This window comes from Anas platyrhynchos, chromosome 1 (assembly GCF_047663525.1).
Source record: "Anas platyrhynchos isolate ZD024472 breed Pekin duck chromosome 1, IASCAAS_PekinDuck_T2T, whole genome shotgun sequence".
NCBI lineage: Eukaryota > Metazoa > Chordata > Aves > Anseriformes > Anatidae > Anas > Anas platyrhynchos.
The window spans coordinates 63,933,368-63,946,808 of record NC_092587.1 but is presented as its reverse complement, the minus strand read 5'-3'; the positions used below and the strand labels follow the sequence as shown (position 1 = coordinate 63,946,808).

Sequence of the window (13,441 nt, the reverse complement as noted above, 5' to 3'; positions counted from 1 at the left end):
TAATCACGATAGAGAAATAAAGCACAGATGCAGGAAAGTCACACATCGGTCAGCAGAAATGCCCACAGATTTTACGTCAACAAAACTGAATAGGCTATGTGTTAACTAAAGAAGAAACAGTTTGGCTTTACTGAAGATTAAGATCTAACACAATCCACAGTCCCCAAATCAAATCAGTAATCATGAAGCATATATTTCAGTCTATTTCATGGTATTGTCAGAAGTCTCATCTAGCTAATTCACCACTAGCTAAGCACGACATGATTTCTTTCATATTCTGTACTATCTTGAACCTCTTCGACTTGTATGTTTGGCACAAATACCTTTGTCCAGAAGGTACCAAAGGTCGATTATGTTCTTATATACACAGAGTAACAGCAGTAGTCAAAAAGCTAATTGTTTAAGCTAAATGGCAAGAAAGAAGTGACATGCAGCCACAAAATTAACTCAGAATGGAAAAAAAAAAAAAAAGACAATTATTTTAAACAGCTTTTAAGCTGTTGTTTTATGAATAGAAATTAAAAATACACAGCAACACCATCAGATGGAAAACTTCAAGAATGAATAGAATGAAATTAATCTACATCCATAAACTGACAAAGCAGGCTCCAAACGCAATAGTGGGAAGCTATAGAAGGACAGAAGGCTGAGGCATTCTTAAACTCAACACTCAGTAAGCAACAACAATGTAAATGCAGAAAGTGAAACAAAATCCATCAAATAAGCCATTAGAGCAGCTACAGGTTTTCTGTAACGCTATAAGCTAATTACTTCAAGTAGATGTCATCTTGCAGAAAACTTGAATGAAAGTGAGCAGCAAGAACTTATAAAATAAAGAGCCCTCGAAATAACCAGCTATAAATACCTACAGAATCAAAGGGACAACAACAAAAAAAAACACAACACAGGACAATGGAATGATGAACCAACCAAATAAACCCATTATTACCTGGTAATGTGGAAAGACTGTCATACACTATTTTACTGATGAGGTCAAAGCTTTAAAGCAACAGTAGAATTTGAGTAAAACACCTTGGGTGGTTACCATAGCTTTTGCACTTTTTCTGGCACTAAGGCTGTAAAGCAAGTGTTAAATAAGAACCTACCAGAGAATAGATCCTGCAGAAGTAAAAATAGCTTCCTAACTTTCATCAGACCCCAACAAACTGTATCTGGTATTAACACAGTTACAGAGTCAACAGTAATACCTCTATCTGGACTAGAAAGAAAACTTACCTTTCGCCTTTGTTTTGCCGAATGCATCCCTCAATAATCTCCTTCACTTCAGGGATTGCTACTTTATCAAAGCTGGCTGGCTTGACACCCTGGAACATACAAGTAACAACAGAAAAACTGAAAGGCCCACTTGATTTAACTTTCAATTGTGCAAAAGTTCACATGCAAACCAACTATTTTTATTCAACAGGTAACTGGCCCAAATTGCCCACTAGTGGAAATTACCATGAAATCTGCCCCCAATCTTACCATTCATCTGTTTCCTAGTGAGTTTTTCAAACATGGATTTTTTTTCCCCATTTCTTAATTAGACCTCCATTACAGTAGGAATTGGCAGTTAGGTGCCAAGGTATGTTAAGCATACCATTTAGTTTCTACAGAAGGCATGATGGTTAGAGGAACATTCACACACTAGACCGGGAATGGAAATGTTTCCTACATAACACTAATGCACGAACCCACATGATTAACTTAACAGTCTTCAAAGGATTCTGCTGCTTCCCAGAATGTTTCCAACATGCCATTATATGAACTAATTTTGGCAGAGTGATTTTAGGGGAAAAACATTAGCCCAGAATGATCTGACTGAATCATTAAATAACTTGGTCAGTGTTTAAAAAATAATTTAAAAAAAGACTTTCTTGTATCTTAGCTCTTCCTAGATCTACTAATCTCCAACCACACAATGATTACCACACAACCACACAACCAATGATTACTGCTGAACTCCGGAAAGTTAACAATATGCACCTTTCCAATTGCTCTTCAACAACACATGACAATTCTTTCTCCAATACATGTTAAAGCCATTGGGAACAGAGGGAAACAAAATTTAACTCCAGTCAACTACTCATTTCAGTCAAGCAAATAAACCATAAGATATGCTCAGTTGGGTATCCTGCAAGCACTGCAGGCACAGAAAGCCAAACTCCACCATTTAATCATGTCCAAAAGCTCCATTTCAGGAGGTCAGTTGTCCAAAACAGCAAAATTTGGCACTCAATTTTACTTGATTCAGCCTTTAGCTTCAAATTCTGTATTTTAGGACACAAGAGAGGATGGAGCCATCTTGTTTAAATGTCATTATCTGAAGTGCCCAAACTTTCAAACCAAACAATCGTGAAATCAGTACAATTTGGCACACAATAGTACGTGTTATGAGCCTTCAGTTCCTACCTACCACCTACACAGGACACATCTGACGCCGTGTCACTGGCAAATTGCAACGAAACAAGGGAAAAACCACAGAGTGTAAAGTACAGATACACATGAAGCAGTAATACAAGCAGCATGATTTGTGTGCTAACAAGGAAGTATTTCTCTCAGCGTACCATTAGATACCTCTCCCACCATTCCTCTATTGTCAGTAGCAAGGAAGGCTTGAAATGGAAAGGGTCAAGTCTCTGAACCGGAGCCTTTGCAACTGCAGACCATCATTTAAGGGAGCATGGACTTAATATGATAGTAATTTTCATCTACATTCAAATACTGTTTTTCTTGGCCAAGCATTGCATTACATTGAATTCAATATGCTCACTACCTAAGATACTCTCTACCACACTCTTCCAGGAGAGGGCACAGTGGACTTTAACAGATGCAAATGCAAGACTGGAAGTGCACAACCACCCAGTCATTCAGTGAACAGTAGCATTTGTCTTTATGTTGTACAAAGGTGTTGTGATCACATGTGGAATTTGAAAGAAAGGACAAGAACTACAGAAAGATGCAGATCTTTCACTTAATAAAAACTTCCTGTTAGAACAGCATTCTGGATTTTCTATTTCTTTGCTCTAAGATTTTCTCCTATGAAATTTTAGCAATTGAGATTCATGGAACTGAAGAGTATATTGTGACAAGAGTAAGCCCTGAAACACAGCCTGTCAGTGAACATTAATTTAATTCTTAAAAGCTTCGGTGAACATCAAACTTCTGAAGATCGGTGCCTCAGCTGGTAAGACACCAGAGCAAAGTTTGCCCGAGTAAATTTTAATATTGTAACCAGGTCACATCATAAGTCTCCAGCTACATGTCACAGAGCAATGCGCTCTAAGAGATTCATAAAACTTGTTTTTGCATTTACTACTTGCATCAAGTACCCGTTGCATTTGTCTCTGCTCATACAGCACTGATGAGTCGCACAGACATCACCTTTAACCATGGCCAAGCTTAAAATGGTCGCATCAGCTGACGTTCATGTATGTACAAGATAGGTCTTTCTATATAGAATAAAATGCTCACCAACGTGCATATATATGCAGGCATAGTATGTGCAATAGTTATTTGTGTGCTTGTTGAATAGATTTATATCTAAATTTGCCAGAGAAGTCGCCTAAAATTTACCACATTCGATACTTCTAAATAGCCCAAGTTCCAGCCATGCCAGCAGCCCACATGTATGTTCATTTATACTGTGGCAGTAAAAGGAAGGTGTCGGATCTGTGCCATGATCTCATGTCAGAAAAACTGAAAACTAAGATGAATACAAGACAACTGGTACAACAATGTCATTAACGTAAAGAAACCAGAATGCGAGCCGTCTTGTTGCCCATTTGACTACAAGCTCTGCTCTTGCACAATGCCGGGGGGAAAATAAATAAATAAATAAAATCTGTGATTCAGTCTGATACTATGCATATCTCTATCCCGAGAAGTTAAATACTTGTGCAAAGTGTTTGGGACCTTCCATAGAAGCCAGTTTGGATTATTCCAATTTGTGAGTTCCAAAACAGTAGTTCAGTTAAGAAGAAAACCCCTCCAAGACTCTTCCACCACACCTTCCATATTCCTAACTGTTACTCAGAAAATCTGGGAGACCTTCAGATTAAGGCCTAAAACCAAAGCAGGACTAGGTATTCAAGCACCTTTCTTAGCTTCTTCCTCAGAATTGCTTAACTCTAGCACTGGCCAAGCATCCCTTATGCTAAAGTTTAGGCTATTTAAGTAGCATCAGCCTTAAAAAAAAAAAAATCCCCTCTAAGAGTTGCAAATGCTAGACTACTTCACATAGCAAGAAAGAAGATAGTATTAATGATAATTAATACCTCAACCCAGAGATGCTTTTACACCTTCATCACACGATCACATAGAAACCAAAGGGGAGCCCTACAATGCAAATAACCTTGATGTGTCCTTAAAAGCTGAGGAGCTGGGCAGCCAAGCATACTCTCACTAGATTCCAAATGCAAAGGCACTCAAGTACATACTGAGCAACTCAGTGCTCCTGGTTTTAACACTTCACACTTACTGCAAGACTGTCACGTTCTTACATGCTTCTCCTCATTCTCTCCACAGTCTCCAAACTGCTTAGAAAAAACACATAATCCAATTGTTTTTTAATCTATTTGTCCCATTAATCAGAGCTAAATACCCAAATCCTACTAGCTTTTTTTTTTGTCTTAATAATTTGCTAAGGAAATTAAAGGAAGAGCTCTTGCAAAGGAAAATAAAAGCGTAGGTAGGTATAACAGGCACACATGAAATCAAACATTTTCCCAAGCTACTGTCTACAACAGCATGAACTGGCACTGGTGCTGAAGGCAGCAGTCTCCTGCTCTCCATTGCCCATTTCCACATCCATGTCATTTCCCCCCCTCTTGCTGGCACAAACCTTTATACAGCTGCATAACGAACCAGATCACAGCACTTATCAGACTTGAAACAAACTCGGCCAGTTCACTACATTGTGGCACAAGCTCTGAGGCTTACAAAGGGAGCACTAGGGCTATAGCTAACAAGGGCAGAATCACTTCCCTTGAAAGCAGTGCAAACTTCAAGGAAACCCACTAATTTTCACATTTTGAAAAGCCATCCAAACCTTTAAAATATGGGCACATACGTAAAGAAGCACAAGGTGCAACTGATGCAAAGCTGAGTATTTACTAACACTTATCTTAGTCTTCATTTTAAGCACAGGAAATTTCACGTTTCGCTTAACTTAGACATGTTAAATTTTGTGATTTTATCACATTTTAATCAGGTTAAAAAAATTGAATTCCAAAATTGTAACATCCACGTTTGTATAGTTATACGATCCGCTAAAAGCAAGTTCTATAACTCTTAAAAATTCCGTATTTTCAAAATATTTTAAGCACAAGAACTCGTCTTCAAAAATTTTGCCTAGAAACATGGTATTTTGCATCAGTGCTCACCAAATAACTGAATCAGTGGTTTAACATCTCATTGTAATTCAAAAGATACTGAAAATATCATAAAAGAAGATACAATCAATGCTGTATTACCTATTATACAAAAAAAAAAATGAAGATAAAGCATCATATGCCCTCAGAAATCCTAATTATAAAAAAAAAAAAAAAAAAGAAAGAAAGTAGCAACACAGCTTGGAAACAGCAGGATCAACAAGTGTTCTAGCTTTGCTGTTCAGGATCTTGAGAATTCGGATCCACCACCCCCCAAGTCCTTCACTGCAGCTACACACAATTCTTCTGGAGCTGACACTCTCACCTACCTCTTTAGCGCAATCCTTGTGAGAACAGCAACAACAGTGGGAATTAACAATTACAAACACGGGACAGAGCTCTCTTTTTGTAAAATCCATCAGGAAAAGAGATGCACACACCAAAGAGTTAGCTGGGTGTTAATTTCCAAAGGGAATCCGTTAGGCTGTGGACTTAACGCACAGCGGAGGGAAAGCAGACATCAAAGTTAGAAGGAAGCATTGTTTTCTGTTTGATACCCCTTGTACTTTTCCAAGTCCAGTACATGAGGCTGCAGAGGTTCAAGCTCAATATCTGCTTTTGCCACTCAAATTCTGAATGGAAAGAATGAATGTAAGCAAGAGGTAAGCTTCTCCTTTCCTGCCTGCTCAGCTAGCTGCGAGGAGGAGGAAGAGGAGGCAGCACAGGGAGCCTTTACTTCCTGCATGTCCCCGCCTCCCCGTCTGGCTGCTCTCCTATTCTCCACCCAGGTTTTCTACCATAGTTTAAGGCTGCAGGAGCATCACCCAGCTCCATGCTGGCTGTGGCAGAAGTACACTTGGGAATGGATCAGTCAGTATATGTTGTTCTGACCCAAGCTTGCTGGCACTTATTTTGTGCTAGGAGGGAAGGCAGCTGCTGTTTCTCTTCTTCTTTCCATGGAGCTACATAAGTGTACTTCCCAATTTAATCCCAAAAGAACATAAACTTGCACTAGGATAACATAGGATAGCCCGTCTCCCTCTTCCCTAACAATTACATCTGCTACCAGTGCTACCATCATCTGCTCTTCTTTTACTAGGTTCATAACGTAAGGGAATAGGTATTTAAGGAGATTCTCGAACTGCTGGACAGATTTAGAAGGCTGTGTTGTTGCTTGTTTTACATCACGTGCATGAATATAATCTGGAGTTATATTTCCCAACGCCTCTTGCTGTATTCCAAACCCAACATGAAGTCTGTTGGTTTTTTCTTCCCCTGGTATCTCGTTTCAAACAGCTATTGCAGAGCTTGCTTTCTAATAAAGTGAGTTGTTCACAGCTTCCAGGCTTTTTTTGGAAGGACAAAAGCAGCAATGGAAAGCTCACATGCACAGCTTTAAAGTGCAAAGTGAACAAACGCATTTTGATAGCTAGTGGGAATCATTTAAAACTGAATATAATAACAGTTTATCAAGAGCACTTCTCAACCCACAAAACGGCAGACTCAGTTCCCCAAGTATACCAAAATTATACCAATATTGTTATACCACAAACACCAACATTGCAAAGCAACACCTTCTGATCCTTCACCAGGCATTTTAGAAATCCCCTTCACCAGCTGCAGTGAAAGTTTAGAGGTATCAAGGGAAAAGAGGTCCTCAAAGATACTGCTATGTTGAGTGGCCTTCCAACTGCTTAGCTCTTACACCCTCGCATCAACTATTGATTATCACCTCAGTTTTAACAGTGCTTACTGGTATCTTCAATAAAGCATGTCAGAATTTCACTTGCCAGTGTTTATGATCTGTTTGTCACTGTTACAGTGGCACTCAAACCCAATGACAGCGGGTTTTGTGCAGTCAAAGCCAATCTACTTCCCAGGAACAGCACCAAACATTCAACACATTAAATTAAGGCTGCGCTTCTCTGGGGTGCACCGCGTGAGATGTGAAGAATATTTGAAGCCTTTCAGCTTTTAGTATGCACACAGTGTACCTGTCCCAGTCTAACCATGATGTTTGCTTGGCTCTTTGCAGAAGTACTTTAACTGCAGAGCTTGAGAGGAATTCTACCGTAACTGATTAATCTTCTCAAACAAAATGTTCAAACTCTGCAGTCCAGAGGCTAATAGAATCAGTAGCAAAGTCAAATCTCAAAAACAAAGTAATTAAAAGTCTCTATATTTTCTTTTTAGCTAAGTTGGTACCATGCTAGTTTGAGCCAGATCCAGGCTGCCACAACCCATTAATTCAAGGAAACTTGACAGAGCATATGATTCCAGTGGAAAACAAGCCAGGGATCCTACCTCCTTCCCATAGTCTCACAGAAGCCCTTGGGCAACAGTATATATAGCATTTAAATTACTTTAACCCTACGATCTTCTAAAGGTCACCACTGGCTATTAGTTACTCACCCAGCCCTCAAAACCTACAAGTTTAACTATTTCACCCCCTTCTCCACCTCTAATCCCTCATCCCAATACTGTTCTATCACCTAGAAACAATCTTTCAGATTTCTTTCCTTATCTCACAGAGTACATTTGTATCATAATTCTCATCCCAGTTCAATTGAATACCTGCGTATCTATGATGAAAAGACCTCACTCAGCATTTACTCAGTTCAGAAGAAATACAGGTTGCCTACAGAAGCTGCATTAAAAAGAACGAGATACGGTAGAGTTCAGAATAAAATTGAAACGATGCAGCACATTTAATGGAAATGAAAATTGAGCTTCTCTGATTTCAGTATTTCCATAGTAATTAATTCTGGACAATTGATAATTCTGTCAGGAATGAAATCGGTAAATCCTGCAGAATAAGCTCTGCACAAGATCAATATCCTAACAGAGTAAACAGTAGTGCTGCAGTACAAGCAACAGAAGCCAATGAAGGCTTTCAATGAGCTAGTCAGCTCACAAACCTCTACTTATACCATTGTCTTGGGACAATTTTGCCCTGTTCTGAAGAAAAGTAATGACTGCACATTTTGAACCTGATACCTTTTGAATTTGCCTAATCTACCAGCAGCCAGACCAGAATTCCCCTCCACTATTTAAGAAAGCTCTACAGCACTGAAATAGCTCAACCAGTGTCTTCAGTCTGCAGAGGCTGGAGATACAACATTCACCCCCCCTCACCCCTCATCGTACTGGCATGCAAGTAATCTAAGTCCCATGATTCTTAAATTTCTCCAAATCAGCAGTCTTCAGACTTGCAACAGATAACCGTGTATGTCCAGATTTCATGCTCAGTTACGAAGGCAGTGGAGGCAATGCTGTATTTACACAGGCCTGCTTGCCACAATCTGACTGATCAGTTTGGGAACTGTTTTCTCCTCAGTGTACCAAGTACCCTTAAACAATTTGAGATGTTAATAAAAACAAAAGGCTCGTCATATATTTAATAGTAAAAACATCCCATGCATACATGATTGAAGCTGTTATATGCACGAGATACATTTCCAATATAACCATTCTACCCATACTGACTGTTATTCTTTGAGTTGTGAGGTTGCCTAAGAGCAGCGTCTAGTTATTTGTATGATCATCTTTGGTAAAAAGAATAAATACATATTCCTTGTCTGAATAGCTATAACGTCTTGCTGTCATCTCCACATCCATATTCTACAACTTATCTCCAAGCCCACAAGCTGCAGGACAATTACACTGTCTCCTTATCCAACTGCTCTGCCAGCACATCAATACTGTACATTTTACAGCCAGAGAATTTAGTGTTAAAAGCCTTACAATTCCACATACTTAAAATCCATCCTATCAGCAAATCTAATCTAAGAAGCTGAACTAGTACTAGTCTTAACTCTTTAGAGAAATCCCTGGTTGTGTTCCTTTCCAGCATTCACAAGTAAAAGCTTGTAACAAGGTAAAAACCACTGTATTTGTGATAATATTGAACTGTAATGTAGACTATGCGCTACTGCTAGATATACTTCATGCCTTACAATTACCACATTGACTAGCTACCTAGCCCAGCACACAAGGCTTTTTGATTTTTCTTAAATATGCAAGTTCTCACATCAGAGCCTCCAGGTAAGTACAAACATCAACCTATTTCAAAAGTTTTAAGATTCTTGGGCCCTTATAACTGGTTGAACGGAAAGCTTTAGTTAAGAAGCAGATGAACTGATCACAGCACCTCTCATAGCTGCAGCATCCCTCTCCAATGAACAGAAGAAATCACAATCTCTAGAATAGGAAATTTAGTAATCAAAAGGCAAAACACAATTCCTTAGTGTACAGCTGTCAAACCATTATGATATGGCTGTGTGAAATGGTGAAAAGGGCCTTGTTTAGAAACACACATGATAAGGGTACAAGCTCTTCCAAAACGACAATGACTGCACAAGCAGACTGAGAACAAACTTGACAGTTTTTATTCTTCCACAGGAGTACAAAGGTAAGATCAGCTTAATTTATCACACAGTTGTTAAACTTGACATTTAGAAGCAGCAGTACTGCCTTTGTATCTGAACAAGAACATGCAATGGTGCACATCTTGAGCTAGCTAAATGAGCCGTCGTTTTGCTGGGATTTTAGCTTGGAAACGGCTTTCCAAAAAAAAAAAAATGGGGGCATGCCTAGACACACATCTCAGTGCTATAAATATAGAAATGCCACAGTGACACAATATCAGAAACAAAAATGTCTTTCTTCTATTTTCAGTATGGAAAATATATTTTTGAAAAATCAAATTATATTAGTTGCATTCTCTGCTTTAATTAGCTATCATTCTGACAGAAAAACATCATGTAGCACTCAGTTTAAAATTTAAGTACAGCAATAATAATTCTAAAGCCACAGATAAGGTCCAGTGGACTTGGAATTGAATTAAAAAGAACAATCCAACATTGAATCTTTTCCATGGCGTATAAAACCATATTCACTGCCAGAACTACTGCTTAGAAGATAACTACTAAAAGGCCTAGGATAATGTTGCAAACTCCAAAAATAGTGCACAATTCAGACAATGCTCCAAAAGTCACTATCTCACTATCTCTTTTATTTTCTGACTTACTAGAATAGGAGCGAGGAACATCTATTTGTGTACCAAAAGACTCAGTTTCAGAGGAGGGTCCTAGAAAGTATAATTCTCTGCTACTCAGAGAATTATGATGATAATAGGTTGTAAGATAGAAACATCTCTGGAAGATGTTTACCTTCAAAAGGCACAAGCTTGGTGTTAGGAAGCTGCAAAACACCTTCACTGGAGGGAGAAGCAACAGTCTTTTTCCTCTTTCGCATAAAAACATTACGTACAACAAGCAATGGATTTTCTCATAGATGCTTTCAAGCTTGGTGTTTCTCTCATCAAAAATAGTGTAGGCAGGAAGACCAAGGAAGAGATCATCCCCTTGTACACAGCACTGGTGAGACTGCACCTTGAATATTGTGTTCAGTCTTGGGCCCCCTCACTACAGGAAGGATAGCGCGTTGTTCGAGCATGTACAGGAAAGAGCACTGAAGCTGGTGATGGGAGCAGAGAAATGTCTGAGCCCCCCAGAACTGGGGATGTTCAGTCTAGAGAAGAGGAGACTGAGGGGAGACCTCACTGCTCCCTACAACTACCTGAAAGGAGGCTGTAACAAGGAGGGTGTCTGTCTCTCTTTGCAGGTGAGAAGTGATAGGATGCAAGGAAATGGTCTCAAGTTGCACCAGGGAAGATTAAAATGGGACATAGGAAGAATTTCTTCACAGAGAGGGTGGTCAGGCATTGTTATGGACTGCCCAAAGAAGTGGACACATCACCATCACTGGAGGTATTTGAGATGAATGTGGCACTAAAGGATGTGTTTTAGTGATGGGACAGCAGGTCAGGTTGATAGGTGGACTTGATGATCTTGAAGGTCTTTTCCAACCTAGACAATTCTATTATTCTCTACTTTTGAGAATAAGCTACCTTCAAATTTTCATTCAATTTTGGTAGCCTTCACTGTTCTAATATGGGAACAAAACAAAGCATTCAAATCGGCATATATGCTCACATGTTATTGTCTGTTCTGGGAACTGCTCGGAGTAATTTTTAGAGACCTATATAGGGTTTCCATACAATTTTAGCGGAGTTCTGGCCTATGAATCACATAACATCTCAAAATAACTGCTTTTGTTTTGTTTTTAAGCTCATTGCCACTGTGAGCTTCTGCAAGACTAAAACTTTCCTGAAGTCAACCCATTTCTACCCCAGTGCAACTATAGCAGCACAGTTGTTCGGACAAGAAATAGAAGCCCATCCATTGTTAACATCAGTACTTTTGACTAGTGGCACTATGCTGACAAAAAAAATATCAGTCTCCCCATTTAAATCCTTAGTTTGCGACTTCAGTGATTCATTAATGGTTCTTGTAACACTGCAAAGCCAGGCACTTTCTAACACTGACCACTTCTCTGTTCTTAAGAAAAGAGTCACCTTCCCATCTTCTGGTAAATTAAATTAACCACAGTTAATGTAACAGCTATATAAATGTCTGTACAGGACAATTTTAGATATTAGCATCACAATTTAACAAGGCCAGATCCTTTAGAGATATTGAAGTGTGTTGGTTTTGTGGTTGTTGTTTTTGTTGTTTTTATATATATATATATATACACATTGTTTACTCAATACACCATGGGCTAAAGTAGGCTTACAAAAACACATATAAGAAGTCTGCAGTATAACCAAATTTTTGAATTCCACATTGAAAAAAATGTATTAGATCTTCATTTTCTGCACCTCAGCTGATAGCCTTCCTCCATTTTAGTTCCTGATCATTTTAAAATCATACATAATTTAAAATTAAGGCAGATCCCAAGCTCAGCAGAGATCAAAATAAGAAAAATCCCCTTTTAACTTCAACTAAATTTGTTTTAAAATACCAATATGGACATAACAGTTTTAGTTGTAATCTAGACACTTTTGATGCTAAATACTACAAATGTCTCTTAAGACAAACCCATAGAAGTGATCTACTTTTAGAAAGGAATTGAGCTGAATGAGTCTTTTTCCTTCCAACTTCATATATCTACCCCAGTTTTGTAAACTGTGTAGCATGTTACATCACAGTGTTCTAGCTGTTTCCTGTTGTTTCTTACTTAGATTGTTGTTTTTTCTCTAAAAAGAGGGACTTAACTAAGACAAAACTTAAGATATTATTAATGCTTTGAGACCTAGTATTCCTATTTTGTCCCCCTTCCATTTTTAAGGCTATGTATTTCTGAACTGATGAGTCAGTGACTGTACTTCCACTCAGGAAGATTCCTCACTCTTAAAGAAGTGCTGTTTAAAATGCTTGCAACTGAGCTGAATGGCTACAGAAGACGAGCAGCAGAAGCTTACATACTCTTTAATCATAGAATCTATCACACAACAGCTCTTGTTGGAAGGAACCTTAAAGATCATCCAGTTCCAAAGCCCTGCCATGGACAGGGACACCTTCCACTATATCATGTTGCTCAAAGCCCCATCCAACCTGGCCTTGAACACCTCCCTCTACCTGCTGGCCACTACTCTGTTGATGCACCCAGGATATGGGTGGCCTCCTGGGCTGCAAGCGCACACTGCTGGCTCATGCTGAGCTTTTGATCCACCAGAATCCCCAAGTCCTTCTCTGCGGGGCTGCTCTCAATGAGGTCTCCCAGTCTTGCACAATCTTCTCTTGTACAGGTTGTCTAGACCCAGGTGCACCTTGCACTTGGCCTTGTGAACCTCATTAAACTCACATGAGCCCACTTTTCTAGCTTGTCCAAGTTCCTTTGGCTGGCATCCCTTCCTTCTGTTGCATCAACTGCACCACTCAGCTTGGTGTCCTCTGCAGACTTGCTGAGGGTGCACTTGATCCCACCATTTATGTTGTTGATAAAGATACTGAACAGTACTGGTCCCAGGATGGACGCCTGAAGGGTGTCACTGGCCATTCAGCTGCATTTAATTCATTATTTAATTCATTTAGTGTGATACAGAGGAATTACACCTGGTGTGCTTTTTTTTTGTTGTTTTCCATTTGATACTTAAGTGCCTGAATTTTCTTCCTTCAGTCAACACAATTACAACAATTTTCCCTTTCTTACTATGTTTCCTC

At 39.1% G+C, this 13,441-nt stretch overlaps 1 protein-coding gene across 17 annotated transcripts in view; it reads right to left on the bottom strand.

Moving 5' to 3' along the window:
• The window catches only part of WNK1 (WNK lysine deficient protein kinase 1), a 106,229-nt gene that overhangs the window by 45,887 nt on the left and 46,901 nt on the right, over positions 1–13,441 (bottom strand). For 16 of the 17 annotated variants that reach the window (XM_072039579.1, XM_027463421.3, XM_027463441.3 and 13 more), the window contains one exon: positions 1,237–1,325. In XM_072039579.1, coding sequence (XP_071895680.1) covers positions 1,237–1,325 — 89 coding nt within the window. Of the gene's footprint in view, positions 1–1,236; positions 1,326–5,701; positions 6,082–13,441 lie in introns of those variants that run through there. The other variant, XM_038169596.2, reaches the window with a different exon arrangement.